We start from the raw sequence: 26,560 nt of genomic DNA, 5'->3' as shown, positions 1-26,560 counted from the left end.
ATCTACACGGATTATGATGACGACTACACAATCCAATGCATGTGGCATGGGAATCCGGACTCCTTGGTCCTTGGCTCCTTGGGTCGTGTGGCCTCGAGCCATGGGATGTACATTGAGGAAGTTTATAGGGACCTTATACCTTGTGTTTATTAAAGGCCATTCGTCAAATTTATCTAGGCATATCCTATTGCTTATACCTTGGGACTTTGATACCCTTCATCAGGACCATGGGATTTTTGGGCAGTTGTCCATTTTGGCCTTTTTAGACCCCTTTATGCCTTAAGGCCTTTTGGGTTTTTTTTCCTTATTAAAATTGTATTTTCATTGGGTTGTAGGCAAAACGTGAGATCCTTTAGAAAATTAGAATTTCTATGATAAAAGGCATTACCAAATTTGAAGGAAAACTTTTCATAAAAAAGTATATACCTATATCTTTCTAATGGCATTAACTTTTTTACAACTATATACTTCTAAAGGGATAATTAATCTTATGCTTATGTTTCGTATGTGAGGATTGAGAAATTTTCGTAATCCTTTTATTTTCCGTGGTCTAATCTTGTACTTTATATTTCAGACATTGATAACAAGTCCAGTAATGCTATGATACCTATCTTCCCTTCTGGTTTAAGCTATCCTAACTTAAGCTTGTTGGATGGTGGTAGGTATTAGTGCTGCTGGTTGAAGTATAGTACAAAGGTTTTGTCATGGAAAATTTCTTTATAATCCTAGATCATACCTTCTTGGACCTTCTTGAGGGGTTCTAATCTAAATCTTAAACACACACACACACACACACACACGCACACACACACACCTTACCCCCTTTGCCTTTAACTTCTCAATTGAAATCATTCCTTATTTCACACTCTACATCTACTCTGCATTTTCCTTCCCTTGCCTCCCATTATCTGCTCCCTTCCCCTCTCTCCCTCTTCCCTCTCTCTCTCTCTCTCCGTCTGTCTGTCTGTCTGTCTGTCTCTCTCTCTCTCTCTCTCTCTCTCTCCCCCTTCTCTCTAAATCCCCCTCTCTATTTACCCTCTAATCCCTCTCTTTATTTTCTCTCTCTAACCTCATCCACTCCCTCTAACGTCACCCGCTCTCTCTATCCCCTCCAACCTTTTTTACTCTCTACTCTCTCTCTCTCTCTATCCTCTCTCCCCTGTTTTTTTGCTATTACTACAATCCTTTCCCTACCCGCTCTCTCCTTTCCACTCTCTCTACACTTATGTTTTCCAACCCCCCCTTCTATCCAATGTCTCTCTCTATTTAGTTATCATCTCTCTCTACTTGGTTGTCCTCTCTTTCTACTCAGTTATTCCATCTCTGTCTCTCTACTAAGTTTTCCTCTCTCTATTAATGTTCCCCCCCCCTTCGATCCTCTCTCTTCTCTCCCTAACATACTCTCTCTCTCTTTCCTCTCCTGCTCCCTCTCCTCTTTCTAACTACCCCCTAACTACCTCTAACTTTGACCCCTAACTACTTCTAACTACCTTCTCTCTCCTTACTCTAACTAGTTCTTCTCTACACACACATACACACGCACACACACACATGTGCACGCCACACACATCCACGCACACGTGCACACATGCATGCATGCACACGCACACACACACACACACAAACATGATCATCTACGAGGGGTAGAATGCGTAGTGTGATCAAAGCTTAAAGATTTGGAGGGTTGTTCTGGCAAGAGCATTTGATGGGTCATGAGTGTTCTTTTTGTAATGGTAGGCAGCCTAGACCCAAGTTTTCTTTTTGTGAGCCGTCATTAGCCAGTTGTTACGATTGTAGATGTTTATGTTCATAGAGATCTTAAGGTGTTCAAAGGATTGCTTTTTGAAAAAGTGCTTTACTTTAAATTTAGATGTTGTATCATATAAAGCCATAAGCAAGTGCAAGATTTTGGGGTACTCCTACCTCCATACGGACTCAGATGCTACACAAAGTTTACCGAATTTGAAGATTTTTACCACAATTTCTATCATGATTTGCTATTTAGAGTGTCGTGAACTGAAGGCGAATTGACTTGGTAGCCAGCTCGGATCCACGCACTGCAGTCGAGTGGGTAGTGTTTAAAGCATTCACAACCCGCCATTTCGTTTATTTTTATTAGCGCTGCCTTCCAAGCAACGGCTCCACTAACATTTTTGCAAACAAGGTGAATGTTAATAAATCATTCATAAGGCCTGCTTGAGATCCAAAATAGTGAAAAAGAAGGGCGGGAGATGATGAATTGAAAGTAGAGAGAGAGAGAGAGAGAGAGAGAGAGAGAGAGAGGTGGAGGATTTATACGGCAATGAATTTCTAAAATCCTAAATCCGAATTTTGCTTCTGCAAAACTTAAAAGTACAACTTTTGGCCTCCCTTTGGGCAGGCCAAAAGTTGGATACCGATCCCATCCTCCCAATCAATTTTGGTCCCTTCCATAACCCACTCTCTCTCTCTCTCTCTCACTTACGTGCGTGTGCTCGCTTGCTCTCCCCACATCAACTATTATCATCTACTCATAAAAGTTAGAAAAGACAACAATATCGAGCACGTAAAGGTCCCACGTCGACTAAGATGAAATCTCAAGTGTTGGATCAAGCCATGTTCAGAATAGGAATATGGTTGGCCCTTTGAGGTGAATAAATTCAGTGATCGGGCGTGCGGCAAGTACACAAAATTTTTTTAAAAATTCCAATGGGAATCTCTAGGTGGGGGAATGGCTAGTGGTCGGCCATTTTGAGGTCGGAAAGTGCCGGGCCAATGGCTTGAGGCTGCGAGGGGCTAGGCACTTTAGTTGAGCGAAAGGCCTGGTGAGAACCATTCCCCTAAAATCAGGTGCTCCGTTGTTCGTTGTCATTGGTTGAAATGCATGATAATGCTTATTTCTTGGCTTACAGCCGTTAACTTAAACCCTTAACATGGTATGTACTATGAAGTAGAGTAATAACAGTTGCGACAGGGTTTAAGGATCCTCTCGTTCTACACTTTGCACGAAGATGGATTCTGCTCGACTGCTGCAAAGAGAAGCCATGCTCGGGGCTCGAGCTCTGATGCACGGCTAGCCAGGAACAAGGAGGAGAAGACCGCACTAGAAACCTCCCTTTGCCAAGAATTGGCAGCGCATTTGGTTTGGTCTTTACCTTTGCCATGCTTCGACTTAAATTCATTCCCAAGTTTGCTCGCCTACTTTCAGCCCCTCCCCTGCCTCAGAAAGTTCCTAGCCTCGATCGCTTGCAATGTAGATGCCTGGCCACTTCCTCTCGACGAAGCCGCGGTCGAGGGATAGGCAGGATGAAGAGTAGAGACGGGGAGGGCGGAGGCTCCCGAAACAATGATTTTGAATACGAAGCGGAGTACAACGTCAAAAAACAAACTGGTCGAGGTCGACAAGGCGAGCGTGCTGAACTGGTTGACAATGAAGATGACACAGAAGAGGATGCGAAGCTCGTCGCCGCTCTAAAGCAAGAATTGGAACAAATGGATGGAAGCGATGAAGACGAGGAAGAGTACCGTAGGCACAAGGAGAAGGCCTACATGCGAAAAGACCTTGATGAGGATGAGACTCGAGAAGACTATGAAAAGGACAGCCGTAAAGACCTTCATCACAAGAGGAGGGGGGATCGTCAGAGTGCAGTAATTGCGAAACAGCGTGCAGCTTTGGATATATCAGAAGATGAAGACACTGATGCAGAAGAGGAGCTGAATGAGGAGTGGAGGACGATAAGCAACATGGACAACGAAGAATTTGAAAAGCATTTAAGACAGAGACAGAATCCAAGGCCATTGAAAGAAGACAGATCCAATGCACGAACAGATGCATTGGAAGGCAAAGCTGTTCAGAAGAAGTGGAGCTCACAAGACAACCGTGAGCCTGTTACGCCCTTAAAGAAGGAGACGTGGGAGCCCCACAATAAACATGTTCAGCAGAGGAATATAAAGAAGCCGGCAGAGGAATACAACTTTTCCAAGGCTCGAGTCCACGCTAGCTTATGGCTGCAGGAGATGAAAAAGCAGGGACTTGAGGTGAACTCTACCGAGGAAGAGAACAAAGAATACATAAACACGTAAGGTTTCTCTTTTGACGAGAGAGAGAGAGAGAGAGAGAGAGAGAGAGAGAGAGAGAGAGTACACCAAAATGGTCTATGAGGTGTTGCAATCCCATGTCTCGCCTCGATCTAAACCTATAGGACGAGGTCTTCAAAGTTGAGCTGGCCCATAGAGATCCATGTTGTGTGGGAGAGGTGGAGCTATAAGTACCTTGGTGCCTAGATAAAGCCATGCTCGCTTAGGTTGTGGAAATGCTCTCTGTAGAAGACCATCTTCGTGGCATTTGGTGGGGGGATATCCATGTCCTATGGATATACATCTGCCATAGGTAGTCCTGTATAATTTGATTAGTATTGAGCTATGTTAAATGTAGGGAAGGGGCATCTAGTGCTGGTGGTAAATGGTCAATGGACATGCCCTGCAATCCAAATCATGGGAAACTGGTGCGTTCCAGCATTTCTTGTCTCCCTCAGTTCAGCTGTATAAAGGATGAGAGGGCCCTCCTTGGAAGTCTATGTTGCCTTGCATCTGTCCAGCCAAACTGTCTGACTCAGTCCACATATGTAATGATCTGGAATGATGCATCTATGTGGAGAAGTCTTGCTGCAAACTGAGCTAGGATAGTGTGAATGTCTTCCCTTGGGTCATGTGGATAGCATCATGGTCATCTGCATACCGTAGGATGGGTATGACATACTATGCCAAAGTTTTGGAAAATATGGACAAGACCAAACTTTAGACTAAAGAAGAGTCTCTATGGTTTGAACCAAGCACCAAGAACTGACAAATATTTTGCTAATCTTGGATATACAAACTCTTATGAAAATTAACACTCTACCACAAAGTTCAAGGGAAAGATATCACCATTGCATAGTTACCAAGCACCAAGAACTGACAAATATTTTGCTAATCTTGGATATACAAACTCTTCTGAAAAATTAACACTCTACCACAAAGTTCAAGGGAAAGATATCACCATTGCATAGTTACCAGGGAACGGTGTTCCGACATCCGGAATGTCTAGAATGCCGTTCCAAGAAGCAAGCTGGAACTGGAACGGCCTCGGAACGTCCCTTTTTTTGGGGGCTCTTTGAAAGTTTCAAATGGGTATTTTAGAGGTTATATAGAAAGTTTAAAGCTGTAAACTATTAGTTTCTTTCATTTTCTAGCATAGTTTTATGTCATATGATGACGTGTTGTGTATGATGTGGCATTCCGGTTCCCATTCCCCTGCTCCCCCTTCCCAGAATGTTCCCGTTCCGACACCCGAATTTCCAGTATGTTCCCGTTCCCTGGTAACTATTGACCATTGTCCTATTGTTTGTAGATGATTTGATAGTCCTCAAGAACTAATGTAAACTTCATCAAATAGTTGAAACAAGATCTATTTTCATAGTTTGAAATGAATGATCTTTGACTCATGCATTATTGTTTCAGTATAGAATTGTGGAGAGACTTAAAAAGCACCTTCATGAGTCAATACAAATACAAATATGTGGATACTGCATCGAAGAAATTCCTATGCAAGATTGCAAGATTGCAGCTACACCTATGGAAAATAATTTCAGATTAATAAAGGAAGAAAAGCATACATCAATGACACGTACTATACGCAACTCATTGGTCCGTTGATCTATTTTACAATCACCAAGTCAGATATTTGTTGCACAATCCTCTACCTATAGGCATGCCCACAAGGGATGCTAGCTCGTTTGCCCTGTTCTCTTGAATTAAGCACATTAAGGTTAAATACCGTTTCTTTCAAGAAAAGATCTCGGGCAAAGGCATTGTCTTGTTATTTTCCAACCAAGGAGCTAGTTTCTAGGCCAGTCCTTAGTTAATAATCAAAATGTGAGGCTGGCATATTGTTAGAATATCACAGTCCCCACCTGTGAGCCCCGGATTCGAGGGGACAAGGGGGCAGGAGATAATAGGGGGATGAAGAGGGCATGCAGGGCAGGATTGTGGCCTGCCAACTGCAGCCCAAGAGCCCTGTTTGAGGCCCTATTTATAGGCCAGGCCAAGTTGGCCTGGTCAGCTCCTCGTCGGCCAAAATGGCCGACCCATTGCCTAGATAAGGGCGCCCCTTGCAGGTCGGGCCATACAGGCAGGGGGCGGACCCCCTACTGGTCGGTTTTGTGAGCCCTGGACAGGGCCTATATAAAGGGCAACTCACTCCATTCTTCCCTCATCCACTAGACTGAAGCCTCTACCCACGAGCAGCGTTCTTTGAGGGAGTTCTCTGAGATACTCAGCAGTTTTGGACAGCACACTTGCTGCCTACTTTGTGCTCATTTGGAGCTTCTTTATCCCACACTCTATGGAAGAATATAGTCTGAGTTTTCTCTCTCTCTCTCTCTCATGTGCTGTTCCAGCGAGGTTTCATATTATATGTGTGATCATCTATCAAGAGTTTTCTGAGTGTTCTATGAGCTGAGATTGTAGAGAGGTGTGAGAGACTCCTATTTCCAACATGGTATCGGAGCAAGGTTTTCCAGCTCTAGAAGGGGAGTTCCTTATAAAGAAAATACTTGGAGACAAATAAAACAATACTGAAGACTAATAATGGCTGAAGAAGAAATATATATCACAAACGGAACTCAGTACAGGAGAAGATATGAGAGAAGCTCTGGAGGAAGCAAACGTCAATCCTCTAGGAAAGACAACTGTAGTGGACTTCTGCACTAGCTCCACAAGTTGGAACTGAACCAAATCTGAGACAGCAAACTGATGCAAGGGTTGCTGCAGATTTGGAATAGAAAGAACATAATCTGGAGCGGAAGTTGGAGGCAGATCTGGAGCAGAAGTTGGAGCAGATCTGGAGCAGAAGTTGAGGGCAGATCTGGAGCAGAAGTTAGGACAGATCTGAAGCTGAAAGGAAGGCAGATCTGGAGCAGAAATTGGGGCAGATCTGAAGCAGAAAGGAAGGCAGATCTGGAGCAGAAAGGAGGGGCAGATCTGAAGCAGAAAGGAAGTAGAAACGGAGGCAGCCAGGAGGCAGAAATTGAGGCAGCAGAGGAGGCAGCCAGGAGGCAGAAGTGGAGGCAGCCTAGCTCCACAAGTTGGAACTGAACCAAAATCTGAGACAGCAAACTGATGCAAGGGTTGCTGCAGATTTGGAATAGAAAGAACATAATCTGGAGCGGAAGTTGGAGGCAGATCTGGAGCAGAAGTTGGAGCAGATCTGGAGCAGAAGTTGAGGGCAGATCTGGAGCAGAGGTTAGGACAGATCTGAAGCTGAAAGGAAGGCAGATCTGGAGCAGAAATTGGGGCAGATCTGAAGCAGAAAGGAAGGCAGATCTGGAGCAGAAAGGAGGGGCAGATCTGAAGCAGAAAGGAAGTAGAAACGGAGGCAGCCAGGAGGCAGAAATTGAGGCAGCAGAGGAGGCAGCCAGGAGGCAGAAGTGGAGGCAGCAGCGGAGGCAGCCAGGGGGCAGAAGAGGCTCAAGGTGTGCAGGTACCTCTGGAGCTGGAAGAGATAAAGAATACCTAGGCCCCCCCTTCCCCCCCCCCCCCTTTAAATAGGAAGGGGCTAGTCGGTCAACCAGCTGGTTGACCCCAGAACTGACCGACCTGGTCAGATATTGACTGACCAGGTCAATCTGGACGGCCAGATTTGGTCGGCCAGCAAGGAGCCTTTGTTTTTATTTTATTTTTTATTTTTTGACCTCCGAATCGGGGCTCTTTGACAGGGCTTTGGTTGTGGATTTTGCCTCCGATCCGGGGCTCTTTGACAGGGCTTTGGTTGTGGAATTTTGTCCTGACGGAGAGTCACTTGTGGTGTTTTTACCTGTAAGTGATCGGACTTTTGCACCAGTTTATCCTGTCCTCTAGAATTGGAGATTGCCTGGCTTAACACCCCCTCTCAATGTCCAATGTAGACAGGAGAAGCAAAGAGGTGTTCCATGAGTGATCTATCTTCTTCATCAGCCTTTAAAAAAAAAAAAAAAAAGGGGTTTTCATTTAGATGGAGATGCCTACAAAGTAGGTTTTCATCTTCACTAAATGCCCAGATGATGGTACAAAAAAGAAATACTTGAAGGAGTGCCCTCGCAGGGGATTTGTTCACTTCCTTAAGTACACAAAAAAACTGCTAAGAAGAAGGAGGAGGTAAACCAATCCCCAACCGTGGGCAGAGATGCTCAAGAGTAGGGCGATTAACCGGCTTGGTAAGAATATCAGCATGATTATCGGCAGCTGGAACATAGATCAATCGAATAGTACCTAATTCCACTTGCTCGCGTGTAAAATGAAAGTGAACACTGACATGCTTGGTGCGGTTGGAAAAAATGGGATTGCTAGTGAGAGCGATGGCACTTTTGTTGTCGACGTAGAGGATCGTTGGTTCATTACAAGGAAAGTGTAGCTCTGCCAAAAACTGTCTGAGATATATGGCCTCTGTGGTACAATCATACAAGGCCCGGTATTCAGCCTCAGTAGAAGAACCAGCAATAGTTTCTTGTTTACGGCTAGACCAAGAAACAGGTGCCGAGCCAAACGAGAAAATATAGCCGCCATGAGAACGACGATTGTCCGGGTCACCAGCCTAGTCGGAATCAGTGTATCCCTGTAGGGTTAGTCCTGGTCTGAAATGTAAACCGTAAGAGTAAGTACCACGTATGAACCACAAGATACGAATACATGCATGCCAATGAGTGAGCTTGGGTTCATTAAAATACTGACTGAGAATAGAAACGGAGTAAGCAAGATTAGGACGAGTGTGAAGAAGCCAGAGGAGTTTGCCAACAACCTGTCGATAGAGATGTTCATCAAAGGGAGGAGACTCCACGTCTTTTGAGAGCTTTACTGTGGGATCTAAGGGAGTGGCAGCGAGCTTAGGCTCATGAGAAATGATTTGATCAAGGAGTTGAAGAGCATACTTCTGTTGAGAAACAAAAATACCACCAGAATGTTGAACAACTTCCATGCCTAAGAAATAGGAGAGCAGAGTGAGAAGAAGGGAGAGGCGGCACCACCGGAGGAATAAAAGAATTTGGAAAAGGCCCTGAGGGGGAGGGATGAATATGAGAGGCGGGATAAGACATGAGAGGTGAAAGAGAGGCAGCGGGAGAGATAGAGGGAAATAAACTATAGGAATCTAGTGGCATGGGAGGAGGAGGATGAGAAGCCACTGGAGGAAAGATGGCAGCGGAAGATATGAGAGGGATGGGAGGGAGGGAAGAATGTGAACCGAAAGCAAACTTATTGTCAGATGCATTTCTCTTTTCTCGTCTGCGCGTGTTCACATGCATGTATGGATCTGTGTCCTCGTGATTACTTGTTCCTATGCCTTGCATAACAGATGGAGTTGCACTAAGGGAATAGGGCAACATATCTTGCACTGATTCTTGTGGGATAGGCACTGTCGAATAACCCAATGTTCTCATGCCGGCGTGTCCTCTTTCGTCAGGGTATACTTGTTCTTCGTTGGCACCGAACTTGAGATGTTGCTCAGCTTCTTCTGAGTTGAATAGAGGTCCTTGTTGACGTATTGGAGAGAACCGTGGAGAGGTGGAGGCACGAGGTGTGCGGGTATCCGCTTCAAGTTCCTTCCATTTTTGGAATTCAGCAAATTCTTTAAAGAGTTTGGAGAGGTATTCATCACCTTCAATCCTTGCAGACTCTCTCTCGACATATGACGGAAGGTGGTGGTTGAATAGAGGTCGATTCAGGCTGAGATCGCTTCGGGGAAGAGGGAGAAGACATCTTCAGGTGATGATTTATTTTCCAAGCTTTCCAGATCAAGGCTTAGGTGTCGATTGGCACACCTGGCTCTGATACCATATAAAGAAAATACTTGGAGACAAATAAAACAATACTGAAGACTAATAATGGCTGAAGAAGAAATATATATCACAAACGGAACTCAGTACAGGAGAAGATATGAGAGAAGCTTCGGAGGAAGCAAACGTCAATCCTCCAGGAAAGACAACTGTAGTGGACTTGTGCACTAGCTCCACAAGTTGGAACTGAACCAAATCTGAGACAGCAAACTGATGCAAGGGTTGCTGCAGATTTGGAATAGAAAGAACATAATCTGGAGCGGAAGTTGGAGGCAGATCTGGAGCAGAAGTTGGAGCAGATTTTGAGGGCAGATCTGGAGCAGAAGTTAGGACAGATCTGAAGCTGAAAGGAAGGCAGATCTGGAGCAGAAATTGGGGCAGATCTGAAGCAGAAAGGAAGGCAGATCTGGAGCAGAAAGGAGGGGCAGATCTGAAGCAAAAAGGAAGCAGAAACGGAGGCAGCCAGGAGGCAGAAATTGAGGCAGCAGAGGAGGCAGCCAGGAGGCAGAAGTGGAGGCAGCCAGGGGGCAGAAGAGGCTCAAGGTGTGCAGGTACCTCTGGAGCTGGAAGAGATAAAGAATACCTAGGCCCCCCCCCCCCTTTAAATAGGAAGGGGCTAGTCGGTCAACCAGCTGGTTGACCCCAGAACTGACCGACCTGGTCAGATATTGACCGACTAGGTCAATCTGGTCGGCCAGATTTGGTCGGCCAGCAAGGAGCCTTTGTTTTTTTTTTATTTTTTATTTTTTGACCTCCGAACCGGGGCTCTTTGACAGGGCTTTGGTTGTGGATTTTGCCTCCGATCCGGGGCTCTTTGACAGCACTTTGGTTGTGGAATTTTGTCCTGAAGGAGAGTCATCTGTGGTGTTTTTACCTGTAAGTGATCGGACTTTAGCACCAGTTTATCCTGTCCTCTAGAATTGGAGATTGCCTGGCTTAACATTCCTCAGCAAGAAGGTGACTCTAATCGACACTCAGGTTTGCTGAATGGCTAAGTTTTCTAGTGCAAGTCCATTTTCCAGTTTACTGTGTGCTATTACAGCGAAGATGGAAGAGAGAGAACCATCTATAGCCTCTTCATCCCATGCTCGTTCTTCCTCCTCCTTTTCTCATCTTCCTTCTTCATTCATCCCTAACTTTGGCGAGTTGGGGAAGCTGGATGGGACTAACTATCCCATATGGAAGGTGAAGATCCGGAGCCATCTCGTGGCTCGGAAACTCTAGAAGCTTGTGACGTGTGCCGAAGAGAGGTTGGAGGATGTTTTGGATAAGGAGGAAGAATTTTGATTCTAGTAGAGGCAAACGATCTCGCAGCGTGGGAAGAGAAAGATGCCCAAGCCCTAGCCATGCTAATAGGGACGATGGCAGATGCAGTAATTCCCCACATTCAAATGGCGGAGACGTCTGTAGAGGCATGGTCCTGAAGGATCTGTACGGAACAGATAACATGTCTCTCTCCAGCATCAGTTATACATTTGGATATGAGTGAGGGAGACAACGTTCATGACCATTTGAGGAAAGTTAAGGTGGTGAGGGACTAGCTCGCAGCAGTTGGTTAGAAGGTAGATTCCAGTCATCTAGCATTGCTGACACTTCACAAGTTATCTTGAAGTTTTAAGAGTTTCGTGACGACAGTCACTGCAGGACAGAGGACCAAGCCTTTCACGTTCGAGGAGCTGGGCCCTTTACTATTGCAGGAGGAGGCTCGGGAGAAACTACTCAATCAATTGGACGAGAAAGCACTTGTGGCAAGGGACAAGCCAGGCAATGGCAAGTCCAAGGATTCCAAGAACAACAAGACCGAAGATGCAGAGAAAAAGAAGAAGATGAAAGGGCAACAGAAGGTTGTTTCTTGCTTAGCCATGATATGGCCCCTGATGTTGGAAAGGTCACCTCCCCATCTATAAGCCCCCAAATGAGGAGAGCGTGGGGGAGGGAGACCTAGGGCAGAAGATGCCCAGAGAAGAGAAGAGAGAGGGGGCTGCCACATGGGCAGCACCTCACAAGAGAAGAAGGCTGCAAAGGACGGAACCTATGGAAGGAGCAGAAGGCGGGGACAGCAAGCCCTAGATCTGACCTGGCAGGGCGCGATGACGTCAGCAGCAGTACGGTTCAGTACAGCGCTGCACACGTGGCTGGAGAAGAGCCTGGCAGAGGGCAGAACCAGCAGCAGCAGGGTGAACAGGCCCTGACATGGCTGGGGCCTGGGGGAGCAGGAAATGGGGCTGCTAGTGGGCAGAGGCATGCCTTATATAGGCTGGGCCCTTGCCTAGATTGGAGGGCCAAAAGCCCTAGAAGTGTGGGCCAAAGGGCCCTAGTTTTTGGAGCCCTTAAAGGGCTGGCTTTGGGGCAGACTGGTCGGCCCAAACAGACCAGCCAGTCGGCCCATTTAGGGCTGGCTGGTCGGTTACTTCAAGGGGCCCTTGGGGCCTATAAAAGCAGAGACCACAGGCCTCATTTCACATCCAGCAAGTCAGCAAACATAGGAGCAGCAGGAGCAGCAGAAGCCTGATCTTTGGGCCTACATCCAGGAGGCAAAGCAGGGCCAGAGTTGCTGCAGACAGCTCACTTGGGGCTGAAGCCTAGGCTGCCTACTAGGACAGCAAGGTGCTGAGATCTTTGGATGGAAAGTCTACTTACGCTCGAGGTGGAGCACGCGGGCTCGAGTCTAGAGATAACTGGCTGATAGGAGAAGGACCTTGTGGTAAGATTAGAGGACCACACCATTGGTGGTACTCTGGATCTATATCTTTTGTATTGTGTCCATAGTTTTGGACGGAAATATGTTTTGGTGGTTTCTCTATCTGGCTGGTTCATTGTCTATTGATGAGTCTGCAAATCTATGTGACGCACATTAAGTAAAGAAGTTTGTGATTCCACACCCCACACCACACTGTGTGAGCTCCTGGGCATTACTATAAGTCTTCGGCTGTGTGTACCCTCTGTTGGGTCTTTTCTAACACCTGATGCAAGTATGAAATAGTACCCTGTAGTAGATCTTCTGGTGTTGCATCACCTGCCCAATCACTGTCACATAATCCACCTAGCTTGACGCCTTTGCTGTATGTAATGCCATAGGTGCATGCACCCTTCAAGTACCTTATCACCCTCATGCCTGCGTCCCAATGGGCCTTCTTGGGTTTGGCGGAGAACTGACAGAGTAGCCCTACCGCAAAGGAGATATCTGACTTGGTGTTAGTGAGATAAAGTAGACTACCCACCATCCGTTGATGCTGTGATGCATCAACTGGATGAGATGTATCATGGATGCTCAGCTTCAGACCAACCTCCGTGGGAGTGATTGCCACCTTGCAGTCGTCCATCTGAAACCGCTTTAGTAACTCCCTGTAGTATTTCTCATGAGAGATGAATATGCTGCTCTTCTCCTGCTTGACTTTGATCCCAAGAAAGTAATGAAGAATCCCCAAATCTCTCATCTCAAACTCCTCCATGAGAAGTTTCTTGACTTGAGAAATCTTCTTTGAGTGGTCTCCTGTAAGGATAAGATCATCCATGTACAAGATAAGTACCAGCAGCAACCTCCTCTCAGTGAAGAGATAGAGGTTTGCCTCAGATGGACTCCGCTATAGCCCGATCTTCAAGAAGAACTCGTCTATAAGTTGGTATCATATTCTTGGGGCCTGTTTTAGCCCGTACAATGCCTTCTTCAACTTGCATACCTTGAATGTGGACTTTGGAACTTGAAAGCTTGGTGGCTATCCACGTATACACATCTATATCATTGTGACGGGTGTCGAATAGAGAAAAGGAGACCGGGGAGGCAGTCAGAGCCTTTCGCAGAGACAGAGGGAGGGAGTTCACTTCTACCGAGTTCAATGGATTTTGTAAGAAGCACGGGATCAAGCGGCAAGTTGCTGAGCAAAAGCATAGGACCGTCATAGAGACAAGTTTGACCATGTTGCGAGGTAGAAATCTTTCGAAAGCTTACTGGGGTGAAGTCGTGAACACTGTCGTTCACATCCTCAATAGAACCAAGACCAAGGTTGTTGATGATAAGACTCCATAGCTGCTCGAGAGCTCAGACAAACAGCTCAACACCACAAGAACGGGAGCACAAGGGAGTGGATGAACTGCTCCACTACCTTGCTCCTCAAGTGCTACTGTGGGCTGGCTCTGCTCCTCTGCCAGGCTCCAAACTGAACTGATAAATGCACATGTGGGGGGGGGCCTATATATAGCCCCACAGCCTCTTAGTCGGCCAGCAAGGGGCAGGGCCGACGAGCTGCCTACATGGGCTGACCCACAGCCCTAGATGGCCGACCCCTACAGCCTCCTATATGGGGCTGCACAAGGCCCTAATGTGTGGGCCTGTCAGTCAACAAGCAGGGCTCTAGGGCTGACTGCCCCTAGCCCTCCCCAGAGGGAGCTGCACCAGCCTATATGAGGGGCTGTGCTCTCTGCCCTCCAGCTGACTTGCACATCAGGGAGCCGACTCCCTAGGTGCCTCCACACAGCCCTAGAGAGGGCTCAAGGACAGCCCTAAACCTCAGAACTGATCAGGCTGCCACTACCATAGACTAGCCTCACACGGTTGGGCACACCCACAACACGTCCTCACTCTCTATGCTACCCTCACTCACTGGGCGGGCACACCCACAAGCAAGGGCCCTCTCTCTAGGTAACATCAAGAGATGTTGACCTCTAACATAGACACGGCCGCACATCCGTCGTACGGGCATCGACGAGTGGAGTCGGGGGGGGTCCTCTACTAGATGTCAAGCACTTCTAGATCTCTGAGCCTGCGTGCTCCACCTCGAGCATATGTAGACTCTCTGTCTAGAGTGGTCTTCTCCACCTTACTGCCTGTGAATCAGCCTAGGTGGGCAGCACCTTGCTGAGCTAGGTCTGCAGCCTTCCAACTCCCTTGGTCCTCCAGGATAGGCTCCAAGTGTGCGGTGTCTGCTGCTCCTACTGCTCCTGCTTTTGCTACTCCAGAAGATGAATGTATGAGGCTCAATGGCCTCCTTTTATAGGCCAAAGGCCTTCCCCCAAAAAACCGACCAGCAGCCTCAATCTGGCCGACCCAAACAGGCCGACCAGGCTGCTGCAAAACCACCCTAAAAGGGCTCTCATAACAAGGGCCCCTGGCCAGGGCTTTGGCCCTCACTTCAAGGGCAGATGCCCTCCTATATATGTAGGGTCCAGCCCCCCTCTGCCCTGCCATTTTCTAGGCATGGTAGGCTGGCTGAAACCAGCCCTACCAGCCCTATACCTGGCTGACCAGGCTGCTGGTAACCCCCGCCATGTTGTGCCTCTGCCAGGCCCTTCTCCAACGCCGTACAGAGCCGTACACCCTGCAGATGTCAGCACCATGTCATCGCATCCAAGGATCTGCACAGTCCCGTACAGCCACACGTAATCACCTGTACTAGAGACACTGCTGTTCCGTACTGTTCCTTTAGGGATCCTCCTCTCTTGGCTGTGAGGTGCTGCCCATGTGGCAGCCCCCTCCCTCTCTCTTCTCTAGGCATCCTCTGCCCTGGGTCTCCCTCCCCCACGCTCTCCTCATATGGGGGCTTACAGATGGGGAGGTGACCTTTCCAACACCCCCTCTCACCGACACATCTAGGCCCAATGCCAACACGTCGATGATGGTGCTCCAGTAACTCCCTGGTCGTAGTCCTCTGGAACATTTCAGTGTTGAAAATTTTTCATGGCTTTTCATCCAATGGCTCCTGCTCCTCCGAGTCTGGTTCCGCTTGCGCACACCATCCTGGTACACAGGTCCATCTCTGGTAGCACCACCTGGCACCACCTCCTTCAGTCAGGTTCCTGCCTTCGAACTCAAGCGATCCAGCCGTCACAATCTTCCAGTTGTCCCCCTCATAATGAGTGAACAATCTGGAGTCTTCTAGGCACCATGCTCTGAGGGTCTGTTTCAACCCGTCCTTCCTTTGGCAAGGCCTGCAACCAATGAATATCTCCAGATAACCTGGACCATGAACTCTCGCTGAGCTCTCAAGCAGGTTCTCTTCTGGCTTCAGTACACTTTGTCCATCACCTTCCAGCACTTTGTGTCTGAGATTTGAAGAAGCACCCACACTTCCCCTTTTGCCTTTGAAGAAGGCCAATTCCTTCCAATCTCGCATTACCTGAGACAAATGAAGAGCAGAGTCTCTTCACAGCATGCTATAAAGGCTCAAATGAAGAACATCAAGTACATACCAGATCGTCTTACTGTCTGTGTGCTTGCTCTGAAAGCAAACCATGTACCTCATCGAGGCACCCACCATCTGAACATGTGCTTGTGTAATCCTGTACTGTCCCCTTCTAAAGTACAGCATCCATCTGAACATGAGACCCCAGGGCAGTCCATGGAATCCACCCTCGTGTGTGCAATAGCCACGCACCTGGAAGATACCAAGCACTCCATGCTGTCCGTTACCTTCACAAAGGCATCTGACTGCTCGTCGACCCACATCTCAATGTCAGACATCCTCACTGTAATTTCTAGGTCAACATATTTGAGCTCGGTAACACACGAAGATGTCCCCAAGAACAGCTCTTCGATTACCACATTAGCTTTGGCTTTTGTGTTGTCCTCTGAATCTGAGTCGGAGGACCGAACTCCTCAAAAGGCAAAGGTTTGGTCCACTATCCTGTTGTCACAGTGGTAACAAAACTTTTAAAACTCCGAGGTAGCCTCCTCAATACGACCTTGACCTTCGTAAAGTGGCTATATACCAATCTCCCTCATCCATATCAAGATTGTAGAGCTGATGCTGGAGAAGCAAGATCTAGGATTTGTTGTCTGTCTCGTACAGATCTTCATAGTGACCCACGCCTCTACTGACGTCTTGGCCATCTGGATGTGAGGAAGCACGGAGTCCGCTATAGTCCCTATGATACAATGCCAGAGCACGGGCATCTCTATCTTCCCAAGCTTCGAGTTCCTCGCCGTCGATTGCCATGAGTATCTTCCCCTATCTGTCCACCACGTCCTCCGACTTTGCCTCCACTCCCGTTGTCAGTTTCCATAGCTTTTGAGCCACTAAATGACTCCGGATCTTCACCTTCTAGATCGGGTAGTTTGTCCCGTCCAGTTTCCTAGACTCTCCAAAGTTAGGGATAGTGAAAGAAAGAAAACTGGAGGAGGAAGGGAGAGCAGGGGCTGAAGAGGTTGACATCTCTGCCGCTAAACCACATAGCAAAGTCAACCAAACTCAACGTTCAGTAGACCAGAACTTTGAACGCACCTGACTGAACCTGAGTCACCCTCCTTCTTGCAAGGCTACTGTCCTCCAGTCATGGAAGTCGATTCCCAAGGGCTTCTGAATTAGGGTCGTCCTTCAGCAAGGTCCCTGCCTTCAGGATCCCACACTTGTGAGCGTTCTACTTGGGCTCTGATACCATGTTAGAAATGACCCAATAGAGGGTACGCACAACGAAAGACTGATAGATAGCTCAGGAGCTCACACAGTGTGTGTGGGGTGTGGAATCACAAACTTCTTACTTATATGTGCATTTGGTGTGCAAGCCAGTAAATAGACAATGCTCAGAGACAAATATAGAAGCAACACTTTATATTTCCGTCCGTCGACAAAGTAGGACAGGGTACAATACCAAAAGGTTCCCCTACTAGATGTCAAGCACTTCTAGATCTCTGAGCCCGCGTGCTCCACCTCGAGCGTATGTGAACTCTTTGTCCAAAGTGTTCTTCTCCACCTTACTGCCTGTGAATCAGCCCAGATGGGCAGCACCTTGCTGAGCTAGGTCTGCAGCCTTCCAACTCCCTTGGTCCTCCAAGATAGGCTCCAAGCGTGCTGGTGTCTGCTGCTCCTGCTTTTGCTACTCCAGAAGATGAATGTATGAGGCTCAATGGCCTCCTTTAATAGGCCAAAGGCCTTCCCCCAAAAAACTGACCAGCAGCCTCAATCTGGCCGACCCAAACAGGCCGACCAGGCTGCTGCAAAATTGCCCTAAAAGGGCTCTCATAACAAGGGCCCATGGCCCACAAAACAAGGGCTTTGGCCCTCACTTCAAGGGCAGATGCTCCCTATATATGCAGGGTCCAGCCCTCCTCTGCCCTGCCATTTTCTAGGCATGGTAGGCTGGATGGAACCAGCCCTACCAGCCCTATACCTGGCCTACCAGGCTGCTGGTAACCCCCGCCATGTTGCGCCTCTGCCAGGTTCTCCAGCACCTTATAGATCCGTACACCCTGCAGATGTCAGCGCCATGTCATTGCATCCAAGGATCTGCACAGTCCCGTACAGCCACGTGCAATCACCCGTACTAGAGACGCTGCTGTTCTGTACTGTCCCTTCAGGGGTCCTCCTCTCTTGGCTGTGAGGTGCTGCCCATGTGGCAGCCCCCTCCCTCTCTCTTCTCTGGGCATCTTCTGCCCTAGGTCTCCCTCCCCTACGCTCTGCTCATATGGGGGCTTACAGATGGGGAGGTGACCTTTCCAACACTGCCTCAGTAAGGATACGCTTGGCACAAGGTTAGGTGTTGACTGTCTTAGCGCAGGATTTGGCGTCGACAGATTTGCGCTGCAGCCTGCAATTCCTCACAGGATATACACTTGAGTTGAAGCTGGTCATCGATGCTATATTGCTCTATCTTGCTCTACGCTGTCCTTGCTTGATGCTGAACTGCTTCTGAACAGGGCCCTAGGAAGGAGCTCTGATACCAATGCAATGAAGAGACAAGGGGCAGATTGGAGGAGGGAGAGTGTTAGAAATCGACCAACAGAGGGTATGCACAACGGAAGATTGATAGAATTGCCTAGGAGCTCACACTGTGTGGTATGGGGTGTGGAATCACACACTTCTTAAACTTATGTGCATAGGATAGATGTGCAGACTATCAATAGACAATGAACCAGCCAGATATAGAAGACAACAAAATAATATAGTTCCGTCCAAAGCTATGGACACAATACAAAAGGGAGAGATCCAGAGTCCCACCAATGGTGTGGTCCTCTGATCTTACCACAAGGTACTTCTCCTATGTGCCGGCTATCTCTAGACTCAAGCCCACGTACTCCACCTCGAGAGTCTGTAGACTTTCTGTCCAGAACGGTTTCCTCTACCTTACTGCCTGTAGATCAGCCCAGGTAGGCAGCACCTTGAGCTAGGTCTGCAGCTTCCCTTCTTTGTATCCTCCAGGATAGGCTCCAAGTGCTGGTCTTTTGCTGCTCCTGCTGCTCTTGCTTGCTGCTCCAGAGAATGCATGGAGGCCCTCCTTTTATAGCCCCCAAGGGCTGCTGACAAAAACCGACCAGCCTGCCCATTCTGGCTGACCAGACTGGCCGACCAGTCTGTGGCTGGTCCAGCCCTTTAAGGGCTCTCAAACCGGGGCCCTTTGGCCCACTCTTCTAGGGCCTTGGCGCTCCAATTAAGGCAACCCATATAAAGGCATGTCCCTGCCTACTAGCAGCCCCCTTTGCTGCTCCGCCAGGCCTGCATGTGGCCGACCTGATCTGCTGGTCTGCCCCGCCCTTCTGCGCCATCTTCTCTGCCAGGCAGCCTGCCACGCAGGCGCCTCCAGCCTGCTCATGCTGCCATGTGTGTGCCTATTTTGCAGGCCTGTTCCAGCCTGTACATGCTGCGCTTCTGTCAGCCCTCTGCCAGGCTGCTGTGCTTAATGATAGGTAAGATCCTTGTTCTTGCAAGTTTTGATGTGGATCATGTATCATTTGCATGGTTAGGCTTGCATATTTCCACAATTTTTATCATGCATTGCACATGGGGATTAAAAATTATGCGTTGATGTGCTTCTAGCATATGTGCATATGTTTCATGGGTATGATACTTTGCATAGGCCTTAATGAAGTCTTGTAATATAGTTTCTCTTTCAAAAATTTACATGGATCCAATATCATTTGCATGTTTGGCCACGTGTATTTTCACAATTCGTTCCATGCATCATGCCTAACTGTTAAAACTCAACTTTATTCTGGTTCTAGCATATGTGTAAGTGTATCCAATATATATATAATACTTTGTGCCTTAGTAAGATGCAAGTCTTGTTCTTATAAATTTTGATGTTGAGAGGATATCAATATCATGTTTAGGCATATGTATTTCCACATTTCATACCATACATCATCCATGAGTGCTAAAAATATGCATTGATGTGCTTCTAACCTATGTGTGTGTGTTTGATAGGTATGATACTTTAGATAGGACTTAACAAGGGTATATCCTTGTTCTTTCAAATTTTTATGTGGATTAGTTATCATTTTCATGGTGGTCAAGCATGTGTATTATCACAATCCTTACCATGCAACGTGCAATGTGCTTCTAGCATATGTGTGTGTGTGTTTAATGGGTATGATACTTTGCAGAGGTTTTAATGAGATTAAGATCCTTGTTCTTGCAAGTGTGATGTGAATCAAATATTATTTTCATGTTTGGGCATGCATATTTCTATTATTCTTATGATGCATCATACAAGAGCCCATTTTCACATTTCTTATCATGCATCATATTAGAGTGCTAAAACTATGCATCGATGTGCTACATGGCAGCTCATGTGCTGACCATGTGGCAGCCTCTTTTCTCCTCTCTTGGCTATGAGGTGCTGCCCATGTGGCAGCCCCCTCCCTCTCTCTTTTCTTGTCTGATCCCTGTCCTCATGGCAGCCATGATGCTGCCCATGTGGCTTTCTCTTAGACACTAGGTTCACCCCCCCATGCTCTCCTCATATGGGGGTTTATAGATGGGGAGGGGACCTTTCCAACAGAGATAGGAAGAGGGAGAAGGAGAGAGAAGTGTGGAAAGGGGGAAGAGGGAGAGGAAGAGAGAGATTGGGAGAGAAGGAAAGAGAAAGAGATATAGAGAGAGATTGGGAGAGAGAGTGTAGGCTGCACGTAGGAGGAAGGAGGTGGGAGTAGATAGGATTAGATGTCACATCAAAAGTGTACAAATAGAACACTTCACCATCACCACCACGTCCCCGTGACAGGTTTCATATTATATGTGTGATCATCTATCAAGAGTTTTAAGAGTGTTCTATGAGCTGAGATTGTAGAGAGGTGTGAGAGATTCTATCCTCCTATTTCCAACACATTTGAGGTGATCCCAACGGTTCAAACTCAATTAAAGCTGTGCAAGCAATAAATGCAACCCTTAGAAGGGCCAAAATGTTAGAAATTACCCAACAGAGGGTACGCACAGCGGAAGACTGATAGTAATGCCCAGGAGCTCACACAGTGTGGTGTGGGGTGTGGAATCACAAACTTCTTTACTTAATGTGCGTCACATAGATTAGATGTGTAGACTCATCTATAGACAATGAACCAGCTAGATAAAGAAACCACCAAAATATATTTCCGTCCAAAACTATGGACACAATACAAAAGATATAGATCCAGAGTCCCACCAATGGTGTGGTCCTCTGATCTTACCACAAGGTCCTTCTCCTATCAGCCAGTTATCTCTAGACTTGAGTCCGCGTGCTCCACCTCAAGCGTCTGTAGACTTTCCGTCTAGTGTGCTCTTCTCCACCTTATTGCCTGTGAATCAGCCTAGGTGGGCAGCCCCTACCAAGCTTTGTCTGCAGCAGCACACAGGTCCCCTTGGTCCTCCTGAATGTAGGCTCCAAGATAACTGTTCCACTGCTCCAACCTGCTTGTGAATGGCTGCTTCAGAAGATGATGATCTCAGCACCTTGCTGCCCTAGAAGACAGCCAAGGTTCAGCCCTTCCTAGCTAAGTCTGCAGCCCTTGTTGCACTCTCTCACCTCCTGTAGATAGGCCCAGAGAGTAGGCTTCTTGCTGCTCCTTTCTGCCCTGGAACTGCTGGCTGCTGGATGATGAAATGAGGCAAGTGCCTCTCCTTTTATAGGCCTCAAGGCCCTTTCAAATGGACCGACCAGCCAGCCCTAAATGGGCCGACTGGACAGACCTGGTTGGCTGGCCCAACTGACCTGGTTGGCTCAGCCCAACCAGCCCTATATAAGGGCCCTAGCCAGGCCCTTTTGGGGTGCTGCTAGGCTCCCCTTTGCTGCTGCTGGAGACCCTGCTGCAGGATGTATACCTGCCCATAGACCCCCACTATTTCTTGGCTCCCTGATCTGCCCACATGTGTGCGTCTCAGCTCCGTACTGCTCCGTACTGTTGCTATTTCTTGGCTCCCTGATCTGCCCACACGTGTGCGCCTCAGCTCCGTACTGCTCCGTACTGTTGCTGATGTCATCCGTGAGCTCATGGCCTCTTCTCTTGGGTCCCTACTGCTGTCCTCTGCTCCGCCTTATGCTCCTGCAGATCAGCCAGGTACCCTCCTCTCTTCTTTTGGGCATATCCTGCCCTCCCACGCTCTCCTCATATGGGGGCTTACAGATGGGGAGGTGACCATTCCAACACAAAAAACCATGAGTCATTGCAAGAATCAAAAGAATGGTGAAAGTTTGGGCCTCATCTACAAAGAAGCTTACCTCCCCATAAAGTCACAAATGCATTTGATAATGGAGCCACTCTTGGCAAAATATTATCTTCTAAAGTTTGCTAGTATGGTCTCTTGAATGATGTTCTTCCCCAAGGATCAAGATGGTGTAACTCTAGGGTAGTTGTGGACTCCAACTATCATCCACGTACGAGTCCATTCTAGATCTATCGAGTCGCCCATATTATCTAGATCTATCTTGTCACTTGTATTACCTCCTTCCATGGTATTGGTGTAATCTTTATATCCTAGTACTTTAAGAGGGAAGAGAGTTTGGGCACGTCCATGTGAGTTGTTACTTGTGTTAAGATCCATCTGCTGTTGTGTGTTCTGAATTTTAGTATTTTTGACATCATCATGTGTGAGATGTTGGTTGTGTCTGGACTCATGATTTATCCATGATTGTAGTCATTGTTTTCAAATTTTTGATCTCATCATTAGATGACCAACAAGAGCTGCACACTCCAAGTGTGGAAACATGTACAACTCGTGTGCAGAAAGAGAGATGCTCAACTTAGTTCCATGTATTGCTGCCCAAGGTAGGAGATAAAACTGCAAATACAGAACTGGATATAGGCTCCTCCAACTCCTTTGGTCCTTCTAATCTTCAGAGGTTGCTGTGGAGTCCAGAATCTAGACCCCCTATTTATTTCCTTCAAGGCCCTGGCTATGCAGCCCTAAACAGGTCACCTAGGCAGCTAAAAAAAGAAAAGACCCAAAACCAGCTGACCCATACAGACAGACTGCACAAGTACTTAGGTCTGCAGCTAGGCGACCAAGTCCCCATGTTCATTAGGCCCCCCAAGTCCCCATGTTCATTAGGCCCTCGGATGGGGTGGGGTTCATAGATTTTTCCAACCATTGACATATTAACTCTATTACTGTGCTCTAGTTCTTTTAGATTGAAATTAGACGCTTGTTGTGACTCTCAAGTTTGGGATAAAAGTGTTTGTAGGTATTGGTGGCAAGTTGCAATAAAACATCCTGCACATTTATAATAATATCAGTTGGAAATCCTATTGTAATGCTTATTGCGTTTCTAAAACCTTTTATGATTTAATGAAATTGGCCTTTTGATCTTTTCTTCAGCCATCATGTATGTTTTCTGATGAAGCTTGATACCGTTTTGTAAATTGGTTTGTAATTTGGCATTTCATAATTCAGGCAATATTGGCTCCCATAGCAGAAGAGTGCTAGTTTAGAGTGCTGTTTAATACCATTGTCCTGATCAGCCTTTCTCACCCATGGCAGTCAGAGATTTGATCTGTTGTTTTGGACAGTGACGCGGATGGTGGCGATCATCTTCCTCTACACTCAGGGAAAGATCAATGGGTTACTCCATGGACAAATGTTAAGTTCACACCAGACGATTGGGAAGGTTCGGTCCGAACAGAGGAATCTATTCAAGAAGTGTCTGCTAAAGAGGAGGAAATGATGTTAGAAGAGTTTGAAAGGCGTATGGAGCATAACAGACTACAGGTAAATCTACTTTTTTTGTTTGGTCTTGGTTTCATGAAAGAAAAAAAAAGTGCCATGTTTTACTGGACGGGGACTATCCTTTGCTACTGCAGTTGCCTGCACTTAATTCAGATGAAAGGAGACTTATGTTTGAATTGGATGAATTCAGTTCTAAAGCATGTCAACAGCTAAAAAGGTTAGCTTGGAGGTTGGAGGGTATGGGCTGGATGCAATTAGTGAATAGTGCATGCTTGTATAAATTTAAGGGCAATTGTCAGGCTTCAGAGCTAATGGCATTGCATGCATTTTATGCAGATCGCTAGTTTTGTTAAGCAGCATATATATTCACGGCGAAGACCTGTGGAAGGATGGAATTACATTGTTGAGAATTTTGGTCCAGAAAGCAGGCGAAGAAAGGGTGCTCAAAGGTTTGCCGGGGCGTCAGTAGGGAAACAAACAAAGCTCGATGACTTGGAAAAGCTAACTTTGAAACATTGACACTATAATATCCCGTAGGAAGCTATTGTATCGCTGAAAGAGGCATAATGTCTCCAAGCTTGTGCAAGAATGACCCAGTTTTGTGTCAAAGGTACCTTGCATCTTGAGGCATTTGTATGTTCATTTACAATCAAGCCCACTTTTAAGATCTCGGCTACTCTGTGTCACTCTGGATTGGGGGATCTATTCACCCCTTCCTGTTTCCCTGTTAAAGAATTGGCAAAGTTTTGTACGATCTGTGGCTCATGCTTTGAAGTTTCCTTTAGCAACCCTAGGCCATTTATTATATCTTTTGGTGTCCACAATTCAAACTTATCAATTAGGCCTTTCCCTTCTCGATCAGATAAACTCAATTTGTTTTTCCTTGAATTCCTACTATTGTGCTTTTATGGGATGCAAATAGTGTCTGATGAGGTGTAGTCTGAATAGTGGATCCTAGAAGTGGAACGTGAGATTACTCATTCATTGTACTCGTGCATTCTGCCAAGGAAGGTATATTGCTTGATTGGGGCAGCCACTGGTACTATGGTTTGACAATGAGGTACAAAATGATATATCATGTTGCTACTAGACAATCAAATGAAAATCTCTAAATCTGTTTTATTCCACACTGTTTCTGTCTAAGAAAGAAAAGCATAGGGTTGATTGTGGCTAGCATTGGGAGCTCTCACAAAAGTAGCTTGCAAGTGTAGGGATGCTTGGCTATGTCTGCGTCTGTGTTTGTGTCTGTGTCTTTTTCTGAGAGAGTGAGAGATTTATTAATGTGGATTTATCATTGTCTGCTGAAGGCCAAAAAAGCACATGGGACCAAGTAAAGAAAACTGAATTCAACATTAGATAACACCCCCCATGGGGGAATTGGGAATGTCTAGCGCACCTTCTGGAAACTATTGATAATGAGATGAAATGAAAACTAGGAGTAACATCAACATGGACAAGTCGAAGCTCCAAGAGTTGGAGGAGCTCCTATCATTTGGCATCATGTCTTGTGTAAGTCGTGAGGAGCTCCACATGGGGCCGACTAGGGTCCCATCGGGAGCACTGATGTTTGTGGAACATGTCTATCTCTCTCTTTCTCAGAGAGAGAGAGTTTATTAATGTCTACGAAAGACCAAAGAGTCCATGAGGCTGAAAAAAACTAGATATAATGAAAGCTAAGGATGGGGCTAGTAAACAGGCACCCATACCCAAAGCTGATGTCTATGTGATGTGAAAAAAATAGTACGATGCGCAGTCATTCTGAGAGAAGCCCAAAAGGGGAACATCAAGGAGGAGCCCTTGGCCATCTACCAATTGGTCAGCTGTCCATTCGAGTGGCTAGACCTATGTGTGACGTTTGTGGGACCAACTCCACCAGACTATTGAGGAGAGACAAGAGGAGTTCGTCTAATAGTGGCATCTGGTGAGTTCTGGCGTCGAGGACAAAAATGAGTGATGGATAACTGCTGACAATTAGAGTGTCCAAGCCTATCGCTCCTCTATAATCTCTGTGAGGTGGCCTGCTGTTGTACTGTTGGAAAAGTCACCTCCCCATCTGGATGCCCCCAAAATGAGGAGAGTATGGGGAAGGTAGATTTTGGCATTTGGGGCTGCCACATGGGCAGCACATTGGCTGGCATTTGGGCAGCACACCAAATGGCAGCACACAAACTCAGAAAAGAGAGCTGCCACATGGCCAGCAAATAGGCTGCTATGTGGACAGCACAATCGGAACATGTACTGTGTGTCTAGAAGAGCTTGCCACCGACTCGGAGCAGATCTGATAGAGTGGGGTGACTGGAGCCGTTCTAGGGGCAAAAGCAGGAAAGCCTAGCTTTTGTAAACAGTAGCTTTTAGAAAGCAGGTCTAGCTTTTTGCAAGGCCAAGTATATAAAAGAAGGGCCTCAGAGGTCCCAGATTCATTCAAGAGCTGTACTTAGTTTCATGCTTTCTTGGAGCCAGTTGCACAAAGCTATTTTCTATTGCAATAAAGACCTGGGGGGGTGGGGTAAGCCCTTCTTTCTAGCCCCTAGTGCTGTGTATTGTCTCTTTTCTCTCCTAAACTTCTTCCCTTGCTGTGAATTCCTTCCTATGGCACTCCTACATCTCCTAGGCTGTTGTGTGATCCCGAATCCTTTCCCCTTTGCACGTGTGATTGTCCAGATAGAGAGAGAACTTGCTGCAATTTGTGTTCCAGCCACCAGAAGGCATACTGTGATTAGGGCTTCCAGCTTGCCCAGGAGCTCCAGGTCTGCTGCGAATGGATCCAGGAAGCCAAGAATCTGCTGTGAAATGATCCAGGAGGCCAAGTATCTGCTGCGAATTGGTTTTCCCACTCTCCAGGGTGCCCCAGGCCTGCTGCGATGTGTTCGAGAGGGAGGAATCTCTGGT

At 47.0% G+C, this 26,560-nt stretch overlaps 1 protein-coding gene across 1 annotated transcript; it reads left to right on the top strand.

Annotated features, from left to right (window-relative positions):
• The first annotated feature begins 2,928 nt into the window (after positions 1–2,928).
• LOC147882546 (mucin-like protein) lies at positions 2,929–24,475 on the top strand. The gene is made up of 3 exons (XM_087400785.1): positions 2,929–4,058; positions 23,515–23,713; positions 24,008–24,475. Exons 1-3 carry the CDS (start codon positions 3,142–3,144, stop codon positions 24,188–24,190), a joined length of 1,299 nt encoding a protein of 432 aa, XP_087256911.1. The 5' UTR covers positions 2,929–3,141; the 3' UTR covers positions 24,191–24,475.
• The last annotated feature ends 2,085 nt before the right edge of the window (positions 24,476–26,560 follow it).

This window comes from Dipteris shenzhenensis, chromosome 29, assembly GCF_047967505.1.
Source record: "Dipteris shenzhenensis isolate YYH24624 ecotype China chromosome 29, Dip_SZ_1.0, whole genome shotgun sequence".
In the NCBI taxonomy this organism is placed as follows: domain Eukaryota; kingdom Viridiplantae; phylum Streptophyta; class Polypodiopsida; order Gleicheniales; family Dipteridaceae; genus Dipteris; species Dipteris shenzhenensis.
This window is presented reverse-complemented; position numbering and strand designations above follow the sequence as displayed.

Coding starts and splice junctions, on each gene's coding strand:
- LOC147882546 (XM_087400785.1), top strand. CDS start 3,142: ATGCTTCGACTTAAATTCATTCCCAAGTTTGCTCGCCTACTTTCAGCC. Junction 4,059..23,514: donor AACAAAGAATACATAAACAC/GTAAGGTTTCTC, acceptor TGTTTTGGACAG/TGACGCGGATGGTGGCGATC. Junction 23,714..24,007: donor TGGAGCATAACAGACTACAG/GTAAATCTACTT, acceptor CATTTTATGCAG/ATCGCTAGTTTTGTTAAGCA.